General features: G+C 32.6%; 1 protein-coding gene across 2 annotated transcripts in view; it reads left to right on the top strand.

Moving 5' to 3' along the window:
- Positions 1-860: 860 nt before the first annotated feature.
- The window catches only part of KCTD3 (potassium channel tetramerization domain containing 3), a 46,956-nt gene continuing 32,783 nt past the window's right edge, over positions 861-15,033 (top strand). Inside the window, exons 1-8 of one of the 2 annotated variants that reach the window (XM_021710015.1) lie at positions 861-917; positions 1,145-1,190; positions 2,643-2,716; positions 5,161-5,219; positions 5,423-5,575; positions 6,274-6,414; positions 6,874-6,964; positions 11,816-12,006. In XM_021710015.1, coding sequence (XP_021565690.1) covers positions 5,485-5,575; positions 6,274-6,414; positions 6,874-6,964; positions 11,816-12,006 — 514 coding nt within the window. In that variant the 5' untranslated portion in view covers positions 861-917; positions 1,145-1,190; positions 2,643-2,716; positions 5,161-5,219; positions 5,423-5,484. The remainder of the gene's footprint in view (positions 918-1,144; positions 1,191-2,642; positions 2,717-5,160; positions 5,220-5,422; positions 5,576-6,273; positions 6,415-6,873; positions 6,965-11,815; positions 12,007-15,033) is intronic. The other variant, XM_021710014.1, reaches the window with a different exon arrangement.

The raw sequence follows: 15,033 nt of genomic DNA, 5'->3' as shown, positions 1-15,033 counted from the left end.
AACATTGAAGATCAGTGTGATGTTTTAAAATGCAAATATTCAGGTTGGGCCTGGACTGGATGAGTGCTGTATTGCTTTATTTGCCATATCAGTTTACATCATTTATTACTTTATTGTCCTAGTCTGTTACCCTGTACTTTGATAAAGATGCCCTAGAATTGGTGGTAATAAGCAGATAGAAGTTAATCTCAAAACAATGAAGTTTTTGTTGAGTGATATATGAATGGATACAACAGTTGCAAATTGCTGGACTACATATAAAGAAAATGTTAAATGTATAATTTACAGTGAATTTTCTATAAGTTTAAAAAGATCATATAGGATAGAAAATTTGGAAAAGTCATTACAGAGAAGGTAAGACTTGAGTGTGTGTTACCAAACAAGATGGATTGGACATCGGGAGGGCAATGTAGCTGGGATAAAGATACCAAAATGGTGGTGAACATAAATTGTGTGGGGACATGAAGAAGTATTGTCTTATTAGAAGAGGAAAACAAACTTTGTCTTGGAGAGATGAAGTGGGGACCTGAAGATATTTTTGAATGTTATGCTGAGAGGTTGAGACTTGGTGTGATGGTTTAACTGTTGATTCTTCTATAGATTAGTTTACTCAAAGTAGTGTTCTAGGAAACATTACATGATGGAGACTGAATGTTTGATTTTGTTGAGAACTCCTTGAATAATCCTGATTGTAAATTGAAAGTAACAAAATTTAAGAAGTATTAAATGTAATAAATATATTGATATTGCCTAACTATAAAACAGCTTATAAGTCATTAGCCAGCATTTTAAAACAAGTAAACTAATACAGAAATTTCAAATCATGACCTCATTTATAATATTAGATAATTTTTCAATTGCAGATTTAGTACCTCAAGACAAACGCTTATGTGGATTCCAGATTCTTTTTTTTCCAGGTATTTTATATAATTTTTTAGTATATTTTAATATGTTTGCTTATTTACAAAAATATAATAGCTTTCCTTGTCAGTTAAGTCAATACAAATGTTAACTCTTAAACATTTTTTAACTTGGAGATAAATTACTCATTTTTACTGGTCTTTGACATTTGATAAAGAATTAGGATATTTACTTAGACTCAGATTTTAAAAACTAACTGTAGATTATTGTCAATGACTTCCAGTTTGCTGAGTGGAAGAATTTCAACACTTCGAGATGAAACCGGTGCTGTGAGTATAATAATGTTGATATTTTTCTAAATTAGATCAATTAATATATGTTTATAATGCTTGGTCCAAATATATAGTTGCTCTAAGAAGATAGGAAAGCTAATATTTTAATAACCATTAAATATAAGTGGCATAGTTTTTTCTTGTCATATATGTTTCCATAATTATCTAGACAAGCGTCCTAGACAGGGAGTATTTTACTCAGAGTTTTAAGTATGTATAATCAGGGAAATTGTAGGATATGAGCTTATACTGGCAGTAGAGGAAATATTTCTTTAATTAATAGTTGAAACTTTTAACAGTAAAAAGATAAATGTAAATATTAAAATATTTTGATTTGGAATGGTAAGAGATTGCAAATTAGTAAAATCCTACAATTTTTTATTTTGGAGAATAACTTTATGATCTTGTACAGGAATGGTGCAGTGAGGGAAGTAAAGAACTGTAAAGTTTCAGTGCAAAAAAAAAATGATTGCTGCATTTAGGAGCAAAGAAGTGATCAGCGGTGTTTATTTGCTGTGTGGTAAGATTTGCAGATGAAGTAAGACAGGGAAGTTTTTTTATAATCTCTGAGATTATAAGAAGTTCATCAATAATAAGATTGTCACAAGTCTGTGATATTTCTTCAATTTTTCATTGGCTCTAAGAAAAACAAAAGCAAGAATTTATGAAGTTTAGAAGAACCTCACTGTTTATGTATACATAAGCTTTGAAACACATTCAATTTTATGGGTACTTTTTGTAATTGATGCAAAATAGTTTACAGTCCCATAAAAAGTTATCAATTATGTATTTCACATTTTTAAGCGTTTTGTTTTTTTTCTTTTATGTATTCTGTGGTGCTGTACTTGTTAGTTAAACAATTTTTTTTGTCGTACTCCAGGTTAGAAAATGTGTAAATGTCAAAGTGTTATGAGCATAATATTCTCTTTTACTTTTAACAGCAGTATGCAGTATTTACTCTTAATTGCCCCGGGTGCATTATACAAGTACATTGTTGTTTTAATGATTTACATATAAATCACAAATTCTGTAAGTCACAATCTCTGTCACCAATAATTAATGATTTGACAATATAAGAAAGTATCATTCATAATGTTTTCAAAGTATTTATTGAAACCTAGACTATTTCAGGTAAAAATATTTTTTCAGGTGTCACTTTTACCAAAGATATCAATAAATAGAAATGAAAAAACTTGCTTATTAGATAACATTTTCCCTATGTATTAAAATGTCACAATTTAATATTAAATTTTCAGGGAGAAACAATACAATATCACACTTAATACACACAGTGATAGCTGCATTCCAATTTTAGAAACATAATTTAAGAGTGGAATCTTGGAAGTAGAATATTTAAATAATTTAATCTTTGTTCCCTGTTAATGTTACAGATATTAAAGTTAGAAGTTTAATGTGTAATTTTAAAATTAAATAATTCTTTATTTATAGATATTTATTGATAGAGATCCAGCAGCATTTGCGCCCATTTTAAATTTTCTTCGGACAAAAGAACTGGACCTAAGGTAAGAAATGTACTTTTTAAAAGTAATTCTAGCTGATAGGTATGTGAGTTGAATATATTTTATGAAGAATTCTTTCTTCTAATACTATTTTTGATTAAAAGTTTTCTTAGTTTTGAACTCTCTAGATACAAGCCCCTATCCTCCCTCCCTGTAGAGTACTACAACTTCCTCACCAGTTTCCCTGTCTTCATTCTTTCATCTCTCTGATTCATTTGCCACTTTGCAGCCGGAAATCATCTTCTGAAAATAAAATCTTATCAAGTTACTGATCTGCTTAAAATTATATTATTCAATAATAATATGTTATTGAACTTGATCTTGTTTCTCCATAATCTGGACCCTTCTCAATTTCTCTTCAGTACTTTCAATCCTTTCTGGTCTCAGCTTTAACCTGACTTCTTCAGTGATCTTTACTGTGTTCACCTAGCATAGATATTTATAATTTCCTATACTGTAATTAACACAGTATTATTACACTTACTCTTTTAGTAGTCTGTCTTTCATTAGACTTTAACTTTCCAAAAGGTTAAGCACAGTATACTATATATCCCCAGGATGTAGCACTGTGCTTGATGCATAGTAGGAGTTAATTATATGATTAAATGAATGACAGTCTAAATTATTTCTCTAAATTTGCCATTTTGAATTATAGTCTGATTTCCTATCAGGAAGGTATAATTTGTATTTTATTGTTTTTTTATTTTATATATTCCTGATAAACTTTCACTAAGGATCTATTAATATTTTTTAAAGATACAGCTTATACAAATCTAGTTTATTTTAGCTGCTTCCTTATATATGTGATTTTTGGCTTATATTAATTAGAAGGTAAGTTCCTTAATAGCAAGTTTTTTTGTCTAGTTAGTTCCCTGCTATATCCTAGTGTTAAACAGTGCATATTCTATATACATATTAAATATATATTGAATGAATAAGAGAGTCCGTTGAAGCTTTTTGAATGTCTGTCTGTTCTTTTCTCGGCCTGGGATTGGTTGGAGGTGAGAATACATTACCAGCTACTTACTTCTTGAGTAAAATCATTTTGACCCATCTCATTTGATTAGCGTTTACTTATAGTCAGTGTCTTTATGACTGACCTGCAACCACATCACCCATGGGTGCTTTTCTTAAAAATTACTGTCTTTTTTTCACTTAGGGAGGCCTAGGAAATTTAAGTTCTCTAAGTGCTGTCTTCTGAAAGAAAATGGTGCCTGGCTCAGTGGCTCAGCCTTTAATCCCAGCACTTTGGGAGGCCGAAGTGAGTGGATTGCCTGAGCGCCAGGGCTCGAGACCAGCCCGGGCAACTTGGCGAGACCTCGTCTATACAATAAATAAAAAATTAACTGAGTGTGGCACCTGTAGTTCTGGCTACTTGGGAGGCTGAGATGGAAGGATCGCCAGAGCGCAGCAGGCACTCCAGCCTGGGCGACACAGTGAGACGCCAATTAAAAAAAAAAAAAAGAAAATGGGAAGGAATTAAAAATAAACCAAGCAACTGTCTTCTAATGCTGTTCCTTGCACAAAATTCTTACATTGTCCTTTTCATACTGTATTATTACCATATTTGTCTGTCCTCCCCAGGAGACTAGAGCTCCTCGATAACTATTATGTATGTGTCCTGAGCCACCTTGTAATTGCCCTGTATTGTTAACACAAATGGTTTTGAAATTGAATAAGAGAGTGTTAACATCTTATGTGATATTAGTTGTAACCAGTTTCACAAATAAAAATTTATTATTGCAATTGCATGTGTTTACTAAGGCCCAGGAATATTTTTAAAGTAAGAATAGACTGTAATGGAAACCTAGAATAAATACAAAGTATTGTAAACTTTGAAGCTTTCAATCTATACTTTTTATTTTCATATTACTTAACTGTACTACTACGTAGTAACATCATCTTCATCTGGATAGCATATCCCTTCCATGGGTTGGTCTTTTTCTTTCCGATTTTATTTGTTCAGCAATTACTATGTAGTTTATATCAAACACTGTGCAGGGCAGTGTGTGAGGTATACAAAAATAGATCGCAGGAAGCTAATGATATTATTGGGTAGGTTAAAATATGTATGGAGATAGTTATGTTAAAAAGTTAAGAGCAATAACTGCCATAAAATAATGATATTCACTCTTATTTGCGTTATCAAATACTTCTGGATAATTTATTTGTGCCAGCCCTATAGAACCCTAATCTCTCATTTAGTCATCCAATTCATATATATATAAATGGATTTCAAGTAGTACACAACATATTTATATGGAGTTTTATATAGATTTTTTTTTTCCCAAATGATAAAGGATATTAGAAATAATGTCAGGAGAAAAGTAAGTTTTAAAGCCTTATAACTTTGTTCACATTAAGAATCTAGTACTTTCTGTTTGTTTTAAATGATAATACAGATTTCTAGTATAAGAGAATTTACATCATTCATTTGTTTCTTTAAGGGGAGTGAGTATTAATGTTCTGAGGCATGAAGCAGAATTTTATGGAATCACTCCATTAGGTATGTTTTCTTAATATTTTGCATTTATGATTTGACCCTTTGTGCACTAAACTTGCCCAAATGAAATATGTTTTACAGTAGGTCCTAATTTTTGATGGAATAGTTCAGTTCTTAGTTTTTGTGGATTTTTATAGTAAAAAGATATTGTCAACTCTGACTTAATTTAAACATGTTCCTTTTCTTTCCTTATCCTCTTTAACTAGAGAAAATAAAAATGGAGTGCTGTTTTTCTGTTTGCATGTACTCTTGACAAGTTTGCTTTGAAATGTTTTTAGTAAGAAGGCTTCTCTTATGTGAAGAACTGGAGCGTTCATCTTGTGGCAGTGTCCTTTTTCATGGTTACTTGCCTCCACCAGGTATTTCTGCTTTATAAGTCTTTTAAAAAATTCTTTTTTTATCATTAAGCAAGTACAAACATTTAAGTAGAAAAAACTTTTTACATATAAACATCCATTGGGCTGGACTTTCCATGGCCCATAGTTTGCTGAACCCTGTTGTTGTGAAACTCCTTTTTGGAGAAACCAAGGCTCTTTGCAGAGATGTCGGTGTCATATCATCCCCACTTAAGTTAGTTAGAGGAGTTCTTCCTTTACCTGTGCTACAGTGGGCTTCTGTGCAAGATGTCATTTTTAAAAAGGCTTCCTTGTTGAATAAAAGATGTTTAAAATTATGAGGTAATTCAGTTCTAAAGTCGTTAAATTAATACATAGTACCTAATACATAGTAACTGCACCATGAACGTGAAGAGTGGCTAACAGACTGAAGGAATTAATGATCCACTGATAGAACAACCTAGGGCTAGATAAAAGGGGAATATAATGTGATAAATCTTAATCTTATTTATTATAAATAATATGACAAATACCAGAAATCTGTTGAAAGAATTTTGTTGTATTTTTATTTCATTTTGTATTGTAATTATTTACAGTAAATTTCTATTTTGGAAGTTGTGTTTTGGCTATAATGAAATTCACATTTTTATGTTTCTTTGTTATGGCGTGACACTTTTAATTTTTGGAAGGTAAACTTAGGAATAAATTTGTCTTCTTTATAGGTATTCCTAGTCGTAAAATAAACAACACAGTTAGATCTTCTGCTGATTCCAGGAATGGACTAAATTCTACAGAAGGTGAAGCCCGGGGAAATGGTACACAACCTATTCTCTCTGGAACTGGAGAAGAGACTGTTAGGTTAGGTAAGCAAAGATACATAAATAGAAAAAGAAAAATACATATGTTTTTTAGTTCTAGGTAATATTGAGTAACTACTTTTAATGATGTCATTTTTGCCTCATCCCTTTTTTAAAATCCATATTTAGCATTTATCTCTTGGGAAGTCTCATTTAACATGTAATTTTTACTTAAAAGTTATGTGATCTTCTGTTTGCTCTGAGTCTTTTGAACAGGGGTAGACAGACTATTTAATATGAGCCAGATAGTAAATATTTTCGTATTTGTGGATCATACGGTCTTTGTTGGAACTAATCTACTTTGCCATTGCAACTTGAAAGCATAATGGAAAATAACATAAACAAATGAGCATGACTGTGTTCCAACAAAACTTCACCAAAACAGGCAGTCTAGAATTGGCCTATAGGCCATAATTTGCCAACCCCTGTTTTAAAAGGTAAAATATTTTTTTCTAAAATCAACAGGCTTTCCTGTGGATCCACGAAAGGTGCTAATAGTAGCTGGCCATCATAACTGGATTGTAGCTGCATATGCCCATTTTGCTGTCTGTTACAGGTATGATATATTTAATAATGATTTGCTTTTTATTTCAGGGTATTGCTTTTTAATAACTGTAATTTTATATTTTTGGATTGAATAGCTGTTTCTTTTGGTCATCAATTTTTTTCCTTGCATGTTTCATCTACTTCTTTGTCACCTAATTAAGATTTTGTTTGCTTTTATTTTCACAGCTTATTTGGTAAATATTGTTGATAGCCTTAATATGTCTTAAATATTTCCCAAACAGTATGAACTATGATGTAACTGAGATGTCTTGATGTATCCTTTCTTGCTTATATCTAGCTTCTGAGTCCATAGCATAACATGACTTTAGCTGTAATTATTCATGTGAACTTCATGATTTTCTACTTCTGACGATTCAGTCTTTTGTATTCTACAGCAGCGGGAGAGTAAGACTACGTTAGTCATAACTACCACATTTGTAGTAATGAAGTAGTGAAGCAGAACAGTTGTGGGCACACGTGGTATAGTTTAACATCTATAATGTGTGAGGCTAACATAGGAGTCGTTTGGTTTATACTAATTCTTACATTCTCAGAGACTGAAAAGGAATGAAGAATAGTGATTTTTTTTAATTAGGGAAAAAGTAGAACTCAGTTCAAAATCACTATATGCAGTGAAAAATGTTGATGACAGAGAATGGTGTAGAAGCACCAGAATGGTTGGAATAGACTAACTTGGATTATTATTTCATTTAGTTGCTGAAAAATCAAAGATATATAAATATTTTTGTCACTATTGAGTTGGCCTAAGAAAGAATAGCCAACATAGATTTAAAAATATTTAAAATGTCGGCCAGGCACGGTGGCTCAGCCTGTAATCCTAGCACTTTGGGAGGCCAAGGCGAGAGGATTGCCTGAGTCTGAGGATTCAAGACCAGCCTGGCCAACTTGGTGAGACCTTGTCTCTACAATAAATCACAAAAACTAGCTGAATGTGGTGGCATGCATCTGTAGTTCTAGCTACTTGGAAGGCTGAGGCAGAAGGATTGCCTAAATCCAGCAGGTCAAGGCTGCAGTGACTGTGAGCATGCCACTGCACTCCTGTCTGAGCAACAAGAGTGAGATTCCAACTCACAAAAATAAATAAATAAAAATATTTAAAATATCTTCTAATGTTTACAGACATATTTTAAAGAATTCCAGATGTATTTTTTAAAAATTCAGCTTATAAAAGGTTTGCCATATCTAGAAAGAGTCTTTTATATTAGTAATCTCAGGTTTATATTTTTATGGTAGTGATTAGGTGCAAACTTTCCATTTTAAGAGTGTTTTATGGATTTTTAATTTTGATTATTAAGTAGTACAGAAATGATTTTTTGGAAGATTTCTTTGGGAATGACTTTAATATGAAGCAAGACTAACTTGGTACAGGAATTTTTTTAGTGTCATTTTGCATTTACCTTCTTATGGATCTAAAATGTGAAGACATTTAGACTTTTTTGTTTAAATATTATATACATATTTTTATTGATAAGGCATTCTAGAGGAGCTGTGGAATGATTATAAGTGATCCATGTATAACAACATAACTTTTTGTTATTGCACAGCAGTGTTAAAGACTGCTACTTGCCAGAGACACCACAGTATTGCACAGAATTTCACTCATAGTGACAGATGCAAGAAGAATGATGCTATTACCTTTTCAGTTTTTTGTGTTTGCTTTTGACCAGTCTTACTTTGCTTTCACTGAGTGTCAGTGATGTCAGAGCAGTATAACCATGCAAAGTGATGAAGGAAGAGAATTGAAGACTTACTGGATTTCCTCATATATAGTTAAATCATTTACACAATGGTAATAAAAAAATTTTAAAATAAAAATAAATGTTTAAGCTATTTTAAAAGTGTAATCTTTTCTATAAGTTATTTTACCTCAAATTTTTATATCAATAAGTTTAAAATCTTTTAAAAAGGAGAGTAGTCTGGTGAATATCTGTAAGCTCTTCACCTAGATTCACTAGTTTTCTACATTGCTAAGTTATTTTTATGTCCCATTTCTTGCTGAGCTTCTGACAATTTTACTTATATTAACAAAGAATAGTTATACGAATTGCTGCCTTCTTAAGGCTTGTATTCCACTTTAGATCTTTTATCCATGTGGAATTTACTTTTTTGTATATGGTATGAGATTTAAGAATTACCTTATTTTCTTGTAAGTGAATAGCTGATTATGTTCTGACGATTTATTACCTAAATCATTCTTTCTTACTGAATTTGAAAGCCCCTTTTATCTTGCTTATGTTTATGCATATACCTGGATTTGTTTTTGGACTCTCTAATGTCCTTATGATATATTTTTCTATTCCTTTACAATTTGAGGTACAGTATGTTTATAGTAAGTTTCAAAATATTGTTGAGCATGTCTCTTCTACTGTATCTCATTTCAGTCTTAATGTAGGAAATAACCATATTCTTTGCATGCTGTCTTCAGACTGTTGGTTCAGAGGGGATGAAGGGCTGAAATAGCAGAACTCGTTCTTGAAAATTTTACATATTTTAATCCTTGTATTACTTGTATGACAAATTATAGAATAAATATAATTTATTCTTTGTACTTAATTTAAAAGCAAAAGTAAATTCACATATTTTATGAAGAATTAAATTTTATAATTGTTATAGTTCTTTTAAATATGCCATTCTGATTCTTTTACCCCTTTTTTGGCATCTTTTTATTTTATAATACTCTATTGTTATAGTAAAAAACATCCTAAAGTATGATCTTTGTAAAAGATGATATTACATTGCTTTATTATTTATATTCCTAAGTTAATAATCACAAGTTCACATCATTCACTTTATTAAATCAATTCAGCATCTCTTTAATGACCACTGTCATGAACCTAGCATTATGTCCACATCCATAGAGCAACATGTAGTCATTATTCTTGAAGTGCTGGCAATCCCTGCTTTGTGCCCAGTCTGATAGTCCCTAAAACATCTACATCTCATTTCTCAATATTTGTCAAATTTTAAAGTTTATTAGACAATTATTTCCATTTGTTTATCTTAACGTGTGAATCCCATTTGGTGGCCAAAGCGGGTAATTACATACTATACAATGCTTAGGAAAAATTGTTACATTTTCTCTGTATTTCTTTGAAGTTTGAGTAAGGAACTCATTAATTCTTCAAATTAATAAGAAGGCTAAATTGTGTATTTTTTCCAGTTATAGTTTTGTTACTTAGCATACACATTTAAATGAAAATGAAGCTGAAGCGTTTTTATTTAGGTCATCAGGTGACCGTCATTTATGGATGCCTACATTTAATTTTTGCAGTATGTCAGGTAGTTTTTTTTTTTGTTTTTTTTTTGTTTTTTTTTGAGTAGGAGTCTCACTCTGTTGCCCAGACTGGAGTGCAGTGGCCGCTCCCGGCCACTGCAGCCTCGACCTGCTGGGCTCCGGCGATCCTTCCGCCTCAGCCTTCCAAGTAGCCGGAATTACAGGCATGCGCTACCACGCCTGGCTGACTTTTTGATTTTTTTTTTTTTTTTGATTTATTGTAGAGATGAGGTCTCGCTGCCCAGGCGGGTCTCGAACCCACGGGCTCAGGCAATCCACTCACCTCAGCCTCCCAAAGGCGCGGGATTACAGGCTGAGCCACCGAGCCCGGCATCAGGTAGTTTTTAAAGGAACAATTTTTTCCTTCGTCTTCTGTTTATTCTCTTTGGGTAGAACAAAGAGAAACTTTATAATTTTGTGTTATTTGTTTAGTGTAACCTTAAAAATAGATATTTCATAGTTTAACTTGTTTATTTTGATTACATAACTGTTAAGACTCTAAATGTACAAAGGCTATCTCTCTATATATAATTTCATAGAAATCATGTCTGAAAAGCTTAAATTCGGATAGGGCAGAAAAAATAATTAAAAGTTGACAGATATTATCAAAGAAATCATTACATTAATTTTTACATATAGGATAATTAATAGTTTTATAATGTTTTGCATTTATACCTTTAAAAACTAGTCCTCAGAGAAGGTTTTTCAAAGTCCCACCCTTTATTATATAATTGTGCTGAGGTACTGGAGTACATATGACACATTCCCTTACCTTGGTTTGCCTGGATAGACTCTGATCTGAAGTACAAAAAAACAGTAGATTCAGTTCATGTTATTTCAGCTAATAATAATAATAACTGAAAGGAATTATAACTAAAAAGAATAATAATTCTAAAGTTCTGATTTTTGTTGACAATTCCTACCCATAGAAAATAGTAGTGCTGTTTTTGTGTAGAAACATAAAAGATAAAACCATCTTTATTTTTTAAGTGTTTTTTTTTTAATCTGGAAGACTTTCTTAAACTAATTCTTGGAGAAATATGAAACTTGAGTCTCTTTTAAATGGTATGTGTCCTATGTATGTAAATTCCGGCTACCTCAAGAATGATATTCTGACTTTGTAGATGACATATATTGACAACATTTTATTTTATTTTATTTTTTTGAGTTGGAGTCTCACTGTCACCCAGATTGAAGTGCAGTGGCTGCTCCTGGCCACTGCAACCTCGACCTGCTGGGCTCTGGCAATCCTTCTGCCTCAGCCTTCCAAGTAGCCGGAATTACAGGCACGCGCTACCACACCTGGCTAATTTTTTGATTTATTGTAGAGATGAGGTCTCACCAAGTTGCCCAGGCGAGTCTCGAACCCGCGGTCTCAGGCAATCCACTCATCTCGGCCTCCCAAAGCGTGGGATTACAGGCTGAACCACTGAGCCCAGCGACAACATTTTATATTTAATAATTAGCAAGGTGGATGGATAGCTGTTTAATTTTTCTTTTTATTTTGGTGCATTTTTGCTTTAATTGCTACTGAGTCTGCCTTATGTGTCTATTCTTTCTTACCAGAATCAAAGAATCTTCAGGATGGCAACAAGTGTTTACAAGCCCATATTTGGATTGGACTATTGAGCGAGTGGCTTTAAATGCAAAAGTGGTTGGAGGTCCACATGGAGACAAAGACAAAATGGTTGCTGTTGCCTCGGAGAGTAGCATCATCTTATGGAGTGTTCAAGATGGGGGAAGTGGAAGTGAAATTGGTAGGAAGAATCTTGCTTATGTTGCATTTTGCTGGTATAAATAATATTTTGGAGTTTTTCAAAGAAATTGACCCTAAGTATGAAAACTAACCTGGACTGTTAGCTACAGCTACCACACTTTTTTTCAGGATCCAGTAATAATAGACTACTCAATGTGAGAAAAGCAGTCTGATAATGATGGGAAAACTGATGTTTTAGAAAAGAGAGGGGAGCATCTTTCACTGTTTGCTTCTACTGAAACCAGGCTGCTGTATGAGAATGTTGCTTTTTCTGAATCCCACTTAGTGGTGATTGTTTTTTCTTCATCTCTCTCAAACCACTGCGCCTGATGGTTGGGTTAATAACTTTGCTTTTTATTGTTGCTATTTCTAGACTAGAAATTCTCAAACTTCATGGTCTCTGAACCCCTTAGTGCTCTTAAAAAGTTGTTATTCGGGACCAGAAACAGTCTTTGTGTAGGATATTATCTATCAGTATTTGCCATATTAGAAATTAAAACTGAAATTTTTATAAATGTTCATTTTAAATGCTATAATATCCTTTGCGTGATAACATAAATAACATTTTAATGAGAAATAACTATATTTTCCAAAAGTAATTTTTGAGAGGAGTGGGTTCATAGTTAACTCTTTTTAATATATTCTTGAATTCTGATAGCTATTTCTGCATTTGATCTGTTATGGTACATTGTTTTGATTAAACTATATTAAGAACACTTTATGTTACATAGATATGTAGTTGGAAAACATGTTTTTGTAGTTTTTACAGACAGTTGTGGATATTATTCTTTGATCTGGTATTATAAAAATTCTTAAATCATATCAGTGAACTTTTTATACTGTTAAATTAAAATCCGTCGGTCCATTTTATACTTCGAGTGAATCTTTTATTCACGCATGCTTTTGTAACATCATGTATTGGTCATTTGAAAAATGTTGGTTTATTGAGTTATGTAGAACCTCCAAATGTTGATACCTTTAATTATACAATATGAAAAAAATCACATACGTTAGTGTCACCACTGATCACGTTAGACAATTGTCACACTCTCTGTGGCAGATCAGTTTTTCAAAATGCAAATTTTACTCAAAACTTTGAATTTTTTTCATTGGCAACAAATTTCACCTGTTGTTTTCCTTATAACAACTGGCTCACTTTGATTATTTTTGAGGAGAGCTCTCCCAGATATCTAAATCTGGATAACCATATATTTTTTGTTTTGCTTTTTGTTTTTTTTTAGTAATAATTTCTATTTAAAACAGTATTCAGTGAACAAAACAGCTAGTTTAGCTCTCAGCTCCAACAGTTGTGGGGGTGCTTTTTTTTTTTGACACAGCCATAGTAGTTAGTCATATAGAATATTAAGAAGACGTATACTTGGCCGGGCTCGGTGGCTCAGCCTGTAATCCCGTGCTTTGGGAGGCCGAGGTGAATGAATTGCCTGAGTCTGAGGGTTCGAGACCCGCCTGGGCAACTTGGCTGGGAGCATGCTACTGCACTCCAGTCTGGGCGACAGAGTGAGACTCCAACTCAAAAAAAAAAAAAAAAAAAAAAAAATAGAAGACATATATTCAAAATCAAGATTTAGTCAAAACAAATTTTTGCTGTTTCATCAAGCTTCTTAAGTTAAACTGACCTTTTTTTTTCTTTTCCTGAAGTGTGTGGAAGAGAAGAATTTAATGACCACTAGTAAGTTTAGTGCCACTGCCTTGATTTGTGCTAAAGTGCCTGCCATTTTTGTCCAAAATTGCTTTGCATCATGAGTGAAAATGTGAACATAGATGTTCTAGAATAAACTATGAGATTCACAAAAATTTTCAATATTTTGAATATTTCAGCACTTCCTAGGCCATGTGTGCTGGTTCATGTCTGTTTATCTTAGTGCTTTGAGAGGCCAAGATAGGTGGATTGCTGAGGCTAAAAGTTCATAAGACCAGTGTGGGAAACATTGAGACCTAATTTCTACCAAAAAAAAAAAAAAAAAGCTGAGCGTGGTGGTGCATACCTGTAGTCCCAGCTACTTGGGATGCTGCAGTGGGAGACTTGTTTGAGCCCAGGAGTTGGAAGCTTCAGTGAGCTGTGATTGTGTCACTGAACGTCAGCTTGGGTGACAAAAAGACCTTGTCTCTAAAAAATAGTATTAGTAATAATAAATTTAAAATGGATATTTTTGCCCTTCTTGTGTTTGTGGTCAAACATTCACATAAAAGATCCTTAATGGTTAGTTACTGCTGAAACCAGATGAATACAAGTAAAACAACAGGTCCAGCCACACCTGTATATTCATTAGTTTGCAAGACAAGAATATAGTTTGCAGACAAGATACTGACTCTCTACCAACTCCTTAATTTGAAGTGTTACTATGTCATTGAAAAGTGACAGTGCTATGATTTCTTTGAGGGACTTTTTCATCTAGCAGGAATTCAGCATTGTCAGTTGCCCAAGGTTTTATTAGTTCCCCCAGCAATTGGGTGCATTTCTCTAGCCACTTTGGTGTCATTATGCCCTGGAGGATGCTTCACTGACTTTCTTGTTTCTAGTTTATAAGTCTATACCAAGTAATTGCTGACTTTTAAATAATTGTTCACATCTTCATTTAAAGTACTTAATTTATTTTTCTTTAAACTCTTAAGTATTTGTTCTCATTGAACCTACAACTGATAAAATACTATTCAAAAATATTTTGTTGCATAAGACACAGTAAGGTGAAGTTATTAACATTTGGGGGGAAGTTGAGGGAATGATAGTCTTATTTATTTTTGAATTTTCACTTACAATTTTGCCCAGTTTCTTTAGAGTTCTCCCTTCCATTAGAGAATTCTGATACATCATATTTCTCTTTGACACTGTCTTTAGACTTGGATTATGCAGCTGTGGATTGAACAGGTGATGTTCTAATTTTCATTTTTTAAACTAATGACCCATCACTAGTATAAGGAAAATATGTTTTAAACAATTTTGGAATAAAATATTAACTTTTAGATAAAATTTAAAAATTTAGAAAAGTTTCAAACATTTTTAATAATA

Source organism: Carlito syrichta, unplaced genomic scaffold, assembly GCF_000164805.1.
Source record: "Carlito syrichta isolate Samal-C Ts95f unplaced genomic scaffold, Tarsius_syrichta-2.0.1 Scaffold287916, whole genome shotgun sequence".
NCBI lineage: Eukaryota > Metazoa > Chordata > Mammalia > Primates > Tarsiidae > Carlito > Carlito syrichta.
Note: the sequence above shows the minus strand (reverse complement) of the source record. Positions and strands in the feature narration are given on the sequence as shown.